The sequence below is a fragment of the Pseudophryne corroboree genome, chromosome 4 (genome assembly GCF_028390025.1).
Source record: "Pseudophryne corroboree isolate aPseCor3 chromosome 4, aPseCor3.hap2, whole genome shotgun sequence".
NCBI lineage: Eukaryota > Metazoa > Chordata > Amphibia > Anura > Myobatrachidae > Pseudophryne > Pseudophryne corroboree.
The window spans coordinates 405,715,605-405,732,182 of record NC_086447.1 but is presented as its reverse complement, the minus strand read 5'-3'; the positions used below and the strand labels follow the sequence as shown (position 1 = coordinate 405,732,182).

The following is a 16,578-nucleotide window of genomic DNA, read 5'->3' as shown; positions in this document are numbered from 1 at the left end:
TGAAGTGTACCTATGATGGAAATTACAGACCTCTCTTATCTTTTTAAGTGGGTCAACTTGCACAATCGGTGGCTGTCCAAATACTTTTTTTGCCCCACTGTATACACTGTGCAATTCATTGGTACGCTGCATACTTTTGCTGGTCAATGGTCAAGCTTTAATTTGCATGATTTCTATTTATATTAAAACCTTTCAGTGCTTTCAGCAACCATTTAGTGTTTTTGTTTTTTTATCGGCCCTTGAATGTTCCAGACAAACTCTGTACAATACTTAGAGTCCTCTGTGGCATTTTCATAATTACAGTATCTTTTACAGAAACAATCAAATACTTTAGGGAGTAGAGCAATTTCCCAAACTGAAATCTTCACATTATTACTTATTGACAATGACAAGCATATTCATTTAGATGACAGATACACTATAGTCACAAACATAAATTACTGTCACCTTCCAGTTCCATCTCTAATTCAAAATGTCCACATCAGACAGCACCACTGGGTATAACATTTTCCAAAGATGGGTTGGCAGGAATTTTGTGCAACTTTGTTTAGCTGTCACGTATATTTTTTATATATAATAATAGCTTTTCCTTAGTATAAAGCTACTTTAACATGTCTAGTACACTGGTTAAAGTGAACCAATTACAGTAAATACACACAATGTAGACTTTGTGTGGGTTTCATTAATGGTCATGACAATGTATTTTACCAATCAATTGGAAGCCAGGCAGTCACATCTCATGAAGTCAGACAGTGCTTCAGTGATGTCACTGTTTTTGGGTCATCGGTTACTATGATTATTCTTCCCACCCTAAAAGATCCTGATGATGCAGCCATTTATTGACTTCAATAAAGAAATAATATTCTGGGACATAGTAGTTTGTTCACAAATAGCAATCATCTATTTAAATGTTGACAACAGCTTTAGATTAATATAGAAACTCAAAGGGAGAGGGGGAAGATTAAACAAAACAGACGAGAACAAATGAGGCAAACAAAACATCACAGATTTTAAATAAATCTAATACATCACATTTCTTATGAAATTTGAAAACAAGATTCTAGAGAGCTAAATTTAAACAGGCTCACAGGCAACTGAGTGGTAGTAGGAGGACTTGGGAACAGACAGACTCATATCTGTCACTGGTAGTGGTCGCCTCTGTGCTCTAATAGTGGGCGGATATCTGTAGTGAGTCTTTGCTAGGACAAAGTCTTAAAAGGAATGTTGTTCAACATTATGTAATGAGGTAAACTGCAGTGTTAAGAGCTTTGGCATGCTCATTTATTTGTTAGGGTGATATCTGCAAGGAGGGGCTTAAACAGGATGATGGAAAGGAGGTGACGCGCTAATGACAGGGGAATGTAATTAGAATGAGGAGGGCACTGTTATGCACTGTTGAAGCTCTGTGTCTTATAATCATGGGAGGAATCACAGTTGTTCAAGCATTGAGCTGTTCCCTGAGGCTAGTTATTAAAGGGAGTGGTGTCAGCTCGTTGATCTGGCTTACCAGGTGAGCAGCCAGGTGAAAGATAATCACTGAATAAGTCTGCAAGGAGGTTTGACAGTGGTACTACATATCCCTTCTCTGGTGTATATCTGTGCATACAAATTTACAATGTCTGAGATTCCCACTTTAAGCATTTGTAGACACTGTAATACTGCCTATTATGTTTTTTGATGCCATAATCTGTTGAACCATTGAAACTTGCACCAACCCTATGGCAGATGCAGATTTTCCATCTGAGTATGACCTCCACTCTAAACGACTGAGCATCTTTGTATACAATTACTTCAGATACATACCTTGGATCCCATAAAATGGACTATCTCCATGTGACTGCTTAGTCACTAACCAGGAATACCTAACAATGGCCCACATTTCGGTTGAAGTGCGGTGATTAGGTGAAAAAGTGGCATTTCTGCACATGCGTACGGGCCGCAGTACGCACCCGTGAAGTACTTTTACACAAAACTATGCAGTTTTACACAAGGTCGAGCGACGCTTTTCTGTTGCTCTGTTGATCGGTGAGTGATTGACAGGAAGTGGGTGTTTCTGGGTGGTAACTGGCCGTTTTCAGGGAGTGTGCTAAAAAACGCAGGCGTGCCTGGGGAAACGGGGGAGTGGCTGGCCGAATACAGGGCGTGTTTGTGACATCAAACCAGGAACTAAACTGAGTGAAGTGATCGCAAGGTTGGAGTAGGTTTGGAGCTGCTCAGAAATGGCATGAAAATTTTTACGAGCAGTTCTGCTAACCTTTCGTCCGCACTTCTGCTAAGCTAAGATACACTCCCAGAGGGCGGCAGCCTAGTGTGTGCACTGCTGCTAAAAGCAGCTAGCGAGTGATCAACTCAGAATGAGGGCCAATGTTCTGATACCATGTGTCTCAATCACAACTGCATCTTTATGTGTACACGCTAACACATGCGCTGTAGAAGCTTTTAGAAATTTTCACACATGCAGATTAGCAAAAAAATTCTCAATTACTGTAAGTGAATATCACCATTGCATGCAACCCAGAATCAGGCCCTATATTTTTGCATAAAGAAATGATGATCCAACATTCTCACAGGAATTGAGTAAAACACTTGTCATATTTTCATTTCTTGTTTATTTGAACCAACACTCTAACCATGCCCCTGCCCCTAGTTTTATTTCTTGGAGAGAGTCTGCATAGGACATACAAACCAGGAGGGTCGGCTAAAGTGGGAACAGAGGGGACAAATGTCGGGGGTGGACTATAAAACTATGCCATGTGACTGTGCCCTAAGCATAACTGATTTTCTCTTGTCTGACCATAGGCTGTGACATTGTGGATTGTGAGAACACATGCCCATTTTGATCCCAGATGCTATGCTATCGGCACTGTGGAGCATATTTGCCATGTCCAAAAGTGAAAGCGGGAAACAGAAGTTCTCTGTTCACTATTTCACCACTGGAGTGCAGATATCAGCTGCAGCAGAGAGACTGATGATCAGTTCTCTCTGAGACATGCTCTACAATAATACCACTGGGAAGGATCTATTGCCAATGAGGTTAGGTGTTAATGCTACTAAGGGGTCTTTTGGGGTGGTGATGGTAATGCTACAATGGGTGCATATGGACACTGAGGGGGGATGATGTAACAATGGTCATATACAGAATTGGGGAGTGGGGGATAATGTACAATGGAAACCTGTGGTCATAGATGGAGAGATAATGTTACATCAAGGCTACTGTGAGTGGGGGGCATGGTAAAATTTGTCAAGGGCCCATAATTCTTATGGCACGATGCCAGTAATAACCACACACTGAGGTCCTCTCAAAAAATAACCTTCTATAGTTGTTGTCAAAATGAACTGTATTATTATTGCAGTTTACTTTGATATCTTATTGGATATGCATCAAAGCTTTTGTCTGTTGTACTTAGATATTATTTTGATCTCAGTTAATGCACAGATCAGGTACAATATAAAGTTTTAATAGCATTGAAGTACATCTACTATTGAGCCTGTGGCCGTATCTACATCAATACTATTTACAGTATCTAAGCGGACTCATGACTTTGTCAAGAGTTGTGCAAGTTTCCAATAATCACTGTCTGCTAGGTGAAAGATGTAAGTTATATTTGCAAATTGACATTTCCAACCATTATATATTTTGTAAGCATTCTATGCACAGTTTATGCATTATCTAATCTACAGGCATTAGACATTGCTCATTTTTACACCTGGTTTCTGATATATAAAAATTATATTAACAAAACAATGCCTATAAACAGACAAAATGTGCTAAATCACAATGGGGCTATTTTTTTTTCTATTTTAACAACAACACTGATCAATTGTAAAGGGCTTATAATTTTAACATAATAAGAAACACTTGCCTTCAAAGGTAAATATCTCTAAGGGATAAATGTAATAGCCTATGAGTTATATAGAGCTATGAGATTTTGGAAAGTTAGCCTCTAAATTTAAAGCAGCAATAATTCTATAAGGAAAAACCAATCTGGATTTGTCTTTTAAGTGAATTACTTTTAAATGAATCCACCTACTATACATAGGGATCTATTTATTAAGACACCTACACTTGGGCTTCCAGTCCCAGATTCAATAAAAAAAAAAAAGAAAATAAACTTGTTTAAAAGTATGCATAGATAATAATTAAAAGGAAAAGGATATAAAAAAAAGCTTTATTTAACTTTAAAAGTAAAGCATTTTTTTCTTGTGAGAATATATGTCTACTGCTATCTGGAATTTGCTTGGGGAAAGTACCGCAGGTGTTCCCCAGCAGTGGCAGCTCCAGAGGTGGGGCTGAAGTCCATAGTTCAAATAGGGGGGCCACAGGGACGTGTGGTGAGCTAAAAGGCTAAGGAGGCCCAAGCTAGCACCAGAGTCAGATTTACTCACAAAATATGAGCCAAAGGGTACATCTGAGCATTATACACAGGTGCAGCTGTATAAACTCATGGAAATTTGTTGAGTTTTGATCAGAGATGTGTGGAAAAGATAAACAGGGGAGGCACTGCCTCACCTGCCATAGACTTTTTACTCAAGAGTTTTGGCTATAAAAATTATTAGAATAATGCAAAGAAGTTATTTCAAACATATTCTTTGTATTTTTCACATACTTTATACAATCAAAACTCTGGTACAAATGTAAGTATGACAGGAAAGGCTCTGCCTCACAGCACCGCATGTCACTGAGCCACACCTACTGCTACCAACTGTCATTTCAGACTGTCTTACTGGCAGTTGGTGTGGCTAACCTATTTGAACTTTGGACTGCACTGCAGCCCCACATCTGGAGCTGCCACTGTTCTCCAGTGAAAGCTGACCTCTACGAGAGCCACTGATAGCTATCATTAAGAGAAAAGGCTTAGATAAACAGGCAGAAGCACTAAATGCTGCACAAATGTCCAGTTTTCAAATACTTTATTGCTTTCTGCCTATAATATATAACCCTAAATACATCTTGCCTCCCTGCATGTTAAACAGCCCTTCTAGTCACAACATGCCCTGGTCTGATTCTGTAGAGCAGAGCATCTTTACGTACTACTTTTTCCTTAAAATGCATCTTATTCACAAAATGATGAGAATAGTATGCACAGGCAGCATATGCTAATTTAAAACAATATGTGCATGCCTATATTCTGTGTGCGACCCTGGCTGTATCTGCATACGAAATGGTACATTACAGTGTTTTCCTGGAAAATACTGTAATGTACTATTTTGCAAGCAGATACAGCTTAGACACAGAGAATATAGGCATGCCACATATAATTTTAACAAGCAGAGTCAGCTTGTGCATCATATTTACATAGTGAATATTTAGCAAAAAAAGACTCCGATGCTAACAGAGTTGCAAGTGGCCTGTTGGCTTACGCATGCTAGGCATCTCCTGCTATGTGGAGTATTGAGGCAAGATGTATGAGGATGCAACTGTATCACAGCTACTGTACTGTATGGTTTGAAATGGAATAGACAGGTACCGAATTAGCGATGTATGCTAGCATTTTTTGTAAATGTTATTTCCACTAAAAGCCAATGGTGGCTACTAACTTGATGGAGGAGGAGGACTGCCGCTGGCGATGCTGCTGGGTCTCCCACTCCTCGCCTGCACTGCCTGGGTCCCACCATTTGTACTTTGTACAGTTGGGACCCGGTGCAGGCGCAGTAGTGGTGATAGTACTGCACATGCGCAAAACCACAGCTTCTATGGACTGCATCGGCTACAGCCCATTGAAGCCAGCTAAATCTGACCAGGAAGGGAGCTGGCTTCCTGCAGGAAGCTAGCTCTCTGCCTATTGCAGCCTGGTCGGGCAGTGCTGGAGGAAAGAAACACCTCCCAATGGGACTGCCTGTAGTGCCTGTGACTGGCAGATAGGCCTTCCTATTGGAAGTCACTGCCAGTCACACTGAAGCCAGTGCAGTCTCACGGACTGCATCTGGCCTCACTGACAGAGAGCTGGTGGCAGATTTTACCTGGGGGGCTTCAGTCCATAGGTAAAAACCGCCACTGCTAACAACTAAAGTATTTGTTTATTATTATTATTACTACTACACGGTAATGTATTTTTTAAATAAAGAGTCCACTGCACGATATAAAGTATGAATAGAAAAATGTAAAGTCTGAATACTTGTGTGTAAAAATTGTGTTTTAAATAAGTTATCCTGAAAGAAATTCATAAGCTGTGGCAGCTGCTATCTTTAGACTTAAGACGGGCTTCAATCGGGGCCTGATCATCCAACAGACTGATCAGGCACAATAGATTAATTAGGTTTCTTTTTTTGTTGTCTGTTTTTACCTCTAAGCGGCGACCATGCCGCTCATTTCTGCCATCGCCGCTCATTTGCCCTAAGCTGTCATTGGGGCCGCCCCTGGTTTAAGGAGGCAGGCCCATCTGTCACTAGCACCCAGGCTGAGATATGCAGGCAACTAACAGCAAATCCGATGCTATTAGCTGCCGTAGGGCCTAATTCAGACCAGATCGCAAATCTTTCTCTAATGGGCAACACCATGTGTACTGCAGGTGGGGCAGATGTAACATTTGCATAGAGAGTTAGATTTGGGTGGGTTATTTTGTTTCTGTGCAGGGTAAATACTGGCTTCTTTATTTTTATAGTGCAATTTAGATTTCAGTTTAAACACACCCCATCCAAATCTAACTTTCTCTGCACATGTTATATCTGCCCCACCTGCACTGCACATGGTTTTGCCCGTTAGACAAAAGTTTGCTCTTGCGATCAGGTCTGAAATATTCCCCTAGTGTGGTACTTACTCTCAGCTTGGTCTTGTGAGATTACCATATCTCACGGATCAGGCTAAGCACATAGACTGCACTTGCAGCTAGCAGCATTGCTTATGCTGATAACTGCCTGCTGTGAAGACCTAAAGAAGATATTGAATATAGAAGAGGAGCTTCAGGGGCCCTGGACCAGGGCCAGAAGAGAGGAAGCAAACCATAATTGAATCTGTGGTAAATTTTGACACATAATTACAAATTTTTAGCTGAATATGATTGAAAAAGTTGGTGGTGGGGGAGGGAAAGGGGGGACAGACACTTCTGTACTAGCCTAGGGTGGCTGGAACCCTTAATCAGGCCCTGGCTGCAACTTCCTTGCTACTGCTGTCTGCACATGGTACATCACATACAAATAATCTACTTTAAATCAAATTAAACAATGACATGCAGCAACACTCCCAGAACACGCACATAAGACAGGGTATCTCTGAGCGTCTGAATAGCCACTGCTCAGGAAAGCCCCAATACATTCACTATTATATAAGTAACATCAGATATAATTAATCATCAATTGTACCATTATAAATACATTCATAGATTTTTTTTGAGTGGCTATAGTGTTCTAGAACAATTTTCCTTGCAAAAGCTTATAGGGTTGCACAGTGTGAGCTTCCTGCTTGAAGCTTTTACTGCTAATCACACTTTGGAGTGGCTGTCCCATAGTGCGAGGAGTATCCTCCCTCGGAGACTGCCAGCCCTGTGTGAGATGAGCAGGAAGAGTTTCCAATCAGAAATCACTACACGTTCAACCCTGTCTCCTGCTCCCTGCCTAATCATACACATGTGGTTGGAGCTGGGAGTTGAGGGTGGAGCCAAGTGCTGAGGCAAAGCTAAGTGCCACATGGGAGCACACAGGGGGTGACAGTGCAGTGTTATTTTTCACTGGAGAGGGCTGCAGTCTCGCAGCCCTTAGGTAAAATCCATTGCTGTAGGTTAATTTTAAATTTTCTGAGAATGGAGATTCTCATGGTGATTAAGTATGTGTGTCCTCCAATATATGAATAAATTACACTTGGTAATGCAAAGAAGGCTAAGGGTGGATTTCAATTAGCCACAGTAGATTACCATGGGCTAATTGATCTCCCAGTGCTATCCAGTGCTATCCAGTTAGACCCGGAGCCAGAAGTTATCACATATTTTTTTTCACCTACTTCAGACAGTAAAAAAAAAACTCCAATAACTCGGAGGCTAACTCGTGTCGCTACCCTGTTGATGCAAAAAATCCATGAAGTTTTCATGTATTCTGTGCTTTATCGCCCATTAACTACAGCTACAGTTCTTAAACTTGTGATAAGCCTGTCGGGAGAAATCGGAGTGCAATTGAATAGCCTTAGGTGTTAAAGCCTAAGGCTATCTCCCACTTTCACTCATGGTAAATTAACTGAATTCCCCCATAAGTGTCACATGTCATAGGACTCATGTCCCCATAATAGATATAATAGGGTCTGTTATATGCGGACACAGTGAACCTGTACATACATCAAAACAGTTATTTCCTGATCTTGCGTCCAAGCATGGAAATAGTTCAGAATCATTAATAATTTTAATTAGGAAACCTAAGGTACTGTAATAATGTTTTGCAGCTTTTTCGGGAATGCAGAATGAGGGCATATCAAATGAAATAGCTCTATAAGTTTAAAGCAGAAACAGCTCTATAATTTACAGCTCAACCCACATTATAAAATTTTAACTTTCATGTTTTTGCTTGTTTATATATTATCACATTTCTAGTTAATCTTCATACTGTAAGTACATATTAAGCATTATAGAAATGATAGCTAACCATGATTTGAGCATGTCCATTGGGAAAAGAACTTGAAGAATCAGCATTTATTGGATCCTGGCAGTTTCTTAATCGACATCGGAAAGCATCCTGGACCTGCAAATACAATTTCAATATTAAATATTTATATACATTTATATATATAACAATAAAGCTATTACAAGACTATCATCATTAAGTGGAAAGAATGAAGTACAACATTGTCAGAATTAGGCTGTCCCTTCAAAGTTGCTGAAGGCAGTTTACCAAGAAGCCAAAACAGCTGCAGGAAGTTCTAGAAGAAACACGTCACTCCCTGTATATGACAACAATATTCTACACGTCTGGACTAAAGGATGGCAAAATGGTAGCTATTCCACAAAAAAAAGTAAAAACAGTGTGAAAATGTCTAATGGACTGGAGAGACTGAGGTAAAACTTGACATTTTTAATACTTTTTTCCTTTACATGTTTTATACTTTTACTAAAATATATCTTTTTCACATATCAACTAAGCAGCTCATCCCCAAAGGAACATAGGCCCTCATTCCGAGTTGTTCGCTCGTTAGCTGCTTTTAGCAGCATTGCACACGCTAGGCCGCCGCACTCTGGGAGTGTATCTTAGCATAGCAGAATAGCGAACGAAAAATTAGCGAAACGGCAACTAAATAATTCTTATCAGTTTCTGAGTAGCTCCGGACCTACTCACAGATTGCGAACAGCTCAGTCCGTTTAGTTCCTGGTTTGACGTCACAAACACGCCCTGCGTTCGGCCAGCCACTCCCCCGTTTCTCCAGACACTCCCGCGTTTTTCCCTGACACGCCTGCGTTTTTTAGCAAATGCCGGGAAAACGCTGTTACCACCCAGAAACGCCCCTTTCCTGTCAATCATTCACCGATCCGCAGTGCGACTGAAAAGCGCCGCAGAATTCTCAGCAAATCTAAGTTTTTAGTTAAACTAAGCGCATGCGCCCTGCGTGCCATATGCATGCACAGTTTGCAACAAATCGCAGCATAGCGAAAATCGGCAACGAGCGAACAACTTGGAATGACCCCCATAGTACACTATGAAGTATGGAGTGGCCATGTCATGCTTCTCTTCAGCTAGCACAGGAGCTCTACTCAGAGCAGTGGATTTAACAAGTACTGTACCTAAAGCTGTCAATCTAATATGTCATGAACCTGGTGTCATCTGTAAGCCAGCTGAAGATGAAAACGTTCACCTTCCAGTATCCAAGTTAACCAAGGAATAGGGAAGATGTATGTCTCAGATTGACCCAGTTAGAGTCAAGACATTAATATTTTTGAAATGTGTGGAATGACCTAAATAGGCTTTTCACAGAAAATACCCCTACAATCTGATGAACCTTGAACTTTTTGCAGGGAAGAGAATGTTAGAATTATAATGAAAGTGAAAGTGCTTCCACAAAATTTTAGTTTAGGGATGTTCATACTTTTAAAACCAGGGTGCATTTACATTGAAGGTGGAAAATAACAGACATGATCCATCTTTATTTCGGACTCTATATCACACAGAGCTGCAATTTCAATACGGGTGCATAATCCTTTCTCGTATGTCCACTGCATTTCAATTAAGTCTAAAAAGACATACTGTAATGCACAGGCACAGATTATTACATAGACGTAACCCCTATTGATGGGAAATTGCTCAGGGACACTGAGTACTGATGCCTGTGGAGAGATTTGCATATTAAAACAATATTATTTCTGTGTTATCTATTGGGGATGCGGTCAAGATGCTGGCTGTCAGGGATCCTGGCAGTCCGAATGCTGATTCCAGAATCACAACACCCATCAGAATGCTGACGTCGGAATCCCGACTGAGGGGTATATTTACTAATATTCGTGTTTTAGCCATTTTTAAGGGTGTTTGATCTTGAATGGTATCGGGTGCATTTTACTGCAACTTTTTGAATCCTGATACGGTCATTTACTAAGCTGCCGAGTTTTCCTCATTCGTCTTCTCCGATGTCGATGTGATTCGTAATGTCAGGCAGTGTTTTACGGGAGTGATGAGTAAAACACTGCCTGACAAAACACAAGGAATACCGGCCAGATCTGTGAGATCCATGCAGGGCTTCATTGTGTACCTTAAAAACAGTGTTTAAAGAGTTAAAAAACAGAAAAAAAATTACGTGGGGTCCTCCCTCCTAAGCACAACCAGCCTTGGGCTCTTTGAGCCGGTCCTGGTTGTAAAAATATGGGGGGGAAATTGACAGTGGATCCCCCATTTTTAAACAACCAGCACCGGGCTCTGCGCCTGGTCCTGGTGCCAAAAATACGGGGGACAAAAAGCGTAGGGGTTCCCCGTATTTTTAACACCAGCACTGGGCTCCACTAGTCAGAGAGATAATGCCACAGCCGGGGGACACTTTTATCTAGGTCCCTGTGGCCCTGGCATTAAATCACTAACTAGTCACCCCTGGCCGGGGTACCCTGGAGGAGTGGGGACCCTTAAATCAAGGGGTCCCCCCTCCAGCCACCCAAGGGCCAGGGGTGAAGCCCGAGGCTGTCCCCACCATCAAAGGGCGGTGGATGGGGGGCTGATAGCCAAATGTAAAAATAAGAATAATGTTTTTTGTAGCAGTACTACAAGTCCCAGCAAGCCTCCCCCGCAAGATGGTACTTGGACAACCACAAGTACCAGCATGCAGGGGAAAAACGGGCCCGCTGGTACCTGTAGTACTACTACAAAAAAATACCCAACAAAAAACAGAACACACACACACACCGTGACGGTAAAACTTTATTACATACATGCACACCTACATACACACATACTTACCTATGTTCACACGAGGCTCGGTCCACTTCTCCATGTAGAATCCACAGGGTACCTGTGAATAAAATTATACTCACACAATCCAGTGTAGCTCTGTCCTCTTTGTAATCCATGTACTTAGCAAAAAAACAAACTGGAAAACCATAGCGCATAGGCGCTCCATTGTATCCAATGGTGGGAACTTTGCGGTCAGCGGTTGACCGCGAGTAACCTCATCCGCTGACCGCAAAGTTCCCACCACTGGATACAATGGAGCGCCTATGCCTACATTGTATCTTCAGTGCGCAGCCTGACTGACAGCTCAGGAGCTCACAGCCAATCAGGAGAGTGCCACAACGTGGTGCTCCCTGATTGGCTGAAGGGACCCTCTTTGACAGGAGTCACGGGGGGTCCCACCAGTCGGGGGAAAGGGGTCCCATGTGTACTTTCAGTGCGTGGTTCAGGTTTTCCGGTTTGTTTTTTTGCCAAGTACGTGGATACAAAGAGAACAGAGCTACACTGGATTGTGTGAGTATAATTTTATTCACAGGTACCCTGTAGATTCTACATGGAGAAGTGGACCGAGCCTCGTGTGAACATAGGTAAGTATGTGTGTATGTAGGTGTGCATGTATGTAATAAAGTTTTACTGTCACGGTGTGTGTGTTCTGTTTTTTGTTGGGTATTTTTTTTGCAGTAGTACTACAGGTACCAGCGGGCCCGTTTAACCCCCGCATGCTGGTACTTGTGGTTGTCCAAGTATCAGCTTGCGGGGGAGGCTTGCTGGGACTTGTAGTACTGCTACAAAAAACAATATTCTTATTTTTACACTTGGCTATCAGCTCCCCATCCGCCGCCCTTGGATGGGGGGACAGCCTTGGGCTTCACCCCTGGCCCTTGGGTGGCTGGAGGGGGGGACCCCTTGATTTAAGGGGTCCCCATTCCTCCAGGGTACCCCAGCCAGGGGTGACTAGTTAGTGATTTAATGCCAGGGCCACAGGGACCTATATAAAAGTGTCCCCCGGCTGTGGCATTATCTCTCTGACTAGTGGAGCCCAGTGCTGGTATTAAAAATACGGGGGACCCCTACGCTTTTTGTCCCCCATATTTTTGGCACCAGGCGCAGAGCCCGGTGCTGGTTGTTTAAATATGGGGGATCCCCTGTCAATATTTTCCCCATATTTTTACAACCAGGACCGGCTCAAAGAGCCCGAGGCTGATTATGCTTAGGAGGGGGAACCCCATGCAATTTTTTTTCCAGTTTTTACAGTAAACAGACCCTTTCCCATAGATACCCATGCACAGATCTCACTGATCCGTGCATGATTATCCAAACTCGCAAAAAGCAGGTCTATGTTTTTGCTGCTTTTATTAATGAATCGCAAAAAAATACACCCGCACTTGAGCACTCAGAGACTAACACCCAAATACGAATGAATAGTGAATACCCGTGTTGTATGAAATAACAGCCGCATTTGACCGATGGTCTATTCATTCGTATTTCTGATTTTTGCCATTCAAACCATTACGAATAGCCCAAACACTGCTGAGATTTGTGCTTAGTGAATTCCCGTGTTGGGACTTAGAAAAAAAAAACACAAATCGGACAAACTTGGATTATTAGTAAATATAGGCCTGGGTCAGGAGACTGACGCCGGAATCATGAGAGCTGGTATCCTGACAGCTGGCATCCCGATAGTAATTATAGCAGGGAGGTGTATAAAAATAATTTGTATTCTGTGAAACCATGGGGGTAATTCCAAGTTGATCGCAGCAGGAAATTTTTTAGCAGTTGGGCAAAACCATGTGCACTGCAGGGGAGGCAGATATAACATGTGCAGAGAGTTAGATTTGGGTGTGGTGTGTTCAATCTGCAATCTAAATTGCAGTGTAAAAATAAAGCAGCCAGTATTTACCCAGCACAGAAACAAAATAACCCACCCAAATCTAACTCTCTCTGCACATGTTATATCTGCCACACCTGCAGTGCACATGGTTTTGCCCAACTGCTAAAAAATTTCCTGCTGCGATCAACTTGGAATTACCCCCCATATGCACTCTTATATTGGCCCATTATCTGGCCATAAACAAGCAGCACTTACTGTAACTGGATTGCCTAGCTCATTTATTAGCTCTGCACTAACTGCTGAAGTGGAATCAAACTCTGGGACTTCTAATTCCACAGGAAGATTTGTCCATTGACACTTTTATATTTGTTTTGGACTGTTATATAACTTCTTCTATAGGCACTTGACTTATTCATATGCCGTGTGTAAAACTAATAAGGGCTATTATCTAATTTATGTGGAATCTTTGTAGCTGTTATTAAATTGATATATAGATATTTAAAATCTATCTATCAATCTTCTTCAAAATATTATAGTTTCTTGACTTATTGTGCTATATCAGTAACATATATTTAAGTAAAAATTATATATATATATATATATATATATATAATTTTATTTTATTTTTATTTTTTTTATTTTTTTTGAGAACTGGACCCACCTGAACATAGAGGATCTGACCGTGATCGAGTACGGTTCGGGTTTTCAGCCTGACTCGGTTCCCAAAATAAGGCAAACATCATCTTCCAATTGTTGGACATTGCATGTTTTGGCTCACATATAGAAGTCCCTCTCCATGTTTGAGCATCATTTCACGTGTGTGATCCGACAGAGTAGTCAGTGTAGACAGGGTTCTCAGTAAAAGTTAGTTAGCCAGCAGCAGCTACTGTAGTGCACAGTGAGTGTCCCTTCAAGTCTGCATAGGCAGGGGCACTGTCTGTGTGGAAGAGGAAGCATTTCAGTGTGTGTGTGTGTGTGTGTGTGTGTGTGTGTGTGTGTGTGTGTGTGTGTGTGTGTGTGTGACACTGAGTACAGCAGTGCATAGCCAATTCTGTATAGAGCAGGTGCACTGTGTCTGTGTGGAGTGGAGTAAAAGAGCCTACTGTGTTCAATGTAGTAGGTACACTACAATAAAAAAGGCTGTTTGTGCCACTGGTTGTCACTACTGGTCAGTGTCACTATCAGTGAGACTAAGCAAAACAAAACAGGAATGCTGTGTATTTGTGAGGTTGTCTTTTGCAACCTCCAAATTGTTTTTTTATTAGAAAGTACTGCGTGTGTACACACATATATATATATATATATATATATATATATACATACATACAGTTCTGTGCAAAATGTTTAGGCAGGTGTGGAAAAATGCTGCAAATTAAGAATGCTTTCAATAGTTGAAGTGTTAATAGTTTATTTTTAGAAATTAACAGAATACAAAGTGAATAAACAGAAAAGAAAAGGGAAATCTAAACCTAATAAATATTTGCTATGACCATCGTTTGCCTTCAAAACAACATCAATTTCTACTAGGTGCACGTACACACAGTTTTTGAGGGAACTCGGCAGGAAGGTTGTTCCAAACATCTTGGAGAACTAACCACAGATCTTCTGTGGATTCAGGCTTGCTAAATCCTGCTGACTCTTCATGTAATTAGAGGACTGGCTCAATGATGTTGAGATCATAGCTCTGTGGAGGACATATCATCACTTGCAGGTCTCCTTGTTCTACTTTACACTGAATAAAAGGAGTTATTCAGAGATGGATGCAGATTATGCTTCATGCAGTAATATCTGTGTCCATCTATTCACATGCTGGGGTCCGCTCAGCACAGGAAAAGGCCGCCCAGCATGTGTGCTGCCACTCCGCAATGCGTCTGCATCTATGACCTCTGCCAGCACAGTCCGACGCCATTTTTTCAAATTGTAGCAGCTGAGTGTAATGCCATGCATCCACCCCTAAAATGGTCCAGACACACCTGCACTGTCCAGACCACACCCAGTAAACACCAAAACACCGCCCTTTAAATACCCACTGCTGTCGATCCCTATGTAATTATATCCTTCTGGGATGCAATTGCATGGTGATGTCACGCATGATTGCCAGTGTGTACACAGACCAGCAGCCGCTGGGTACAAATGTGCAGCTGCTTCTATTTCTGAATCTCCCCCATAGTTCTTAATAACATTGGCTGTATGTTTGGGGTCTTTGTCCTGCTACAGAATAAATTTAAAGCTAACGGTATTGCATGATGGATAAGTACCTGCCTCCACATTGATGTCACCATTAATCCTGAACAAATTCCTAACTCCTTTAGCTAAAATGCAGCTCCAAACTTGAAAGGCACCTCCAGCATGTTTCACTTTTGCCTGCAGACACTCATTATTGTACCGCTCTCCAGCCCTTCTGCGAACAAACTGCCTTCTGTTACAGCCAAATATTTAAAATTTTCAGGTCAGAGCACCTGCTGGTCCTATGTTTTCATACATAGTTGAGTCACCTGGCCTTGTTTCCAGAATTCTCCGGTCAGTAAATGGGTGTACCTGGGTCCCACTGGTAACTGCCAGTTCTGAGCTGATGGCACTGCTGGACATATTCCGATTTAAAAGCATGTACAGTAAGCATGATGTGACACTCATCTAATGTACTAAGATTCCTTGACTGACCACTGCGCCTACAGTGGTCAACATTGCCCATTTCTTTGTGCTTCAATGCTGAGAAACACAGCCAGATACTTATCCATACTACAATATCATCATGTAGGCATCTGATTGGCTTCAAATTTATTCTGCAGCAGGACAACAACCCCAAACATACAGCCAATGTAATTAAGAACTATTTTCAGCACAAACAAGAACAAAGAGGTCTGGAAGTGATGATATGGCCCCCAAAGAGCCCTGATCTCAACATTATCAAGTCTGTCTGGGAAGACATAAAGATACAGAAGGATTTAGCAAGTCTACATCCACAGAAGCTCTGAGGTTAGTTCGCCAAAATGTTTGGAACAACTTCCCTGCCGAGTTCCTTCATAAACTGTGTGCAAGTGTACCTAGAATTGATGCTGTTTGAAGGCAAAGGGTGGTCACACCAAAAATTGATTACATTTAGACTTCTCTTCTGTTCATTCACTTTGCATTTTGTTAACTGATAACAATAAGCTATCAACACTTCTATTATTTTAAGTTTTCTTACAACTCACAGCGCATTTTGCTGAACAGTAATATGTAGAGAACATTATAGCGATAGCAATACATGGTGAGTTTAAAACCTGTGGCATGCTTTCATACAGGCAGCTTTGAAGACTGCAGTTAAAGAATAAAAACAAAGCAAAACTAAATAGCATGATCAGTAGTGTTTAAAATATATTTTTATTAGTCAGTTACATATATTGAAAATTGTGGCAGACTGAAAC

The 16,578-nt window shown here is 41.5% G+C and overlaps 1 protein-coding gene across 5 annotated transcripts in view; it reads right to left on the bottom strand.

Annotated features, from left to right (window-relative positions):
• Positions 1-16,578, bottom strand: part of ADGRB3 (adhesion G protein-coupled receptor B3) — a 1,362,616-nt gene that overhangs the window by 109,623 nt on the left and 1,236,415 nt on the right. For all 5 annotated transcript variants that reach the window (XM_063916752.1, XM_063916755.1, XM_063916756.1 and 2 more), the window contains one exon: positions 8,566-8,661. In XM_063916752.1, the coding sequence (XP_063772822.1) occupies positions 8,566-8,661 (96 nt within the window). The remainder of the gene's footprint in view (positions 1-8,565; positions 8,662-16,578) is intronic.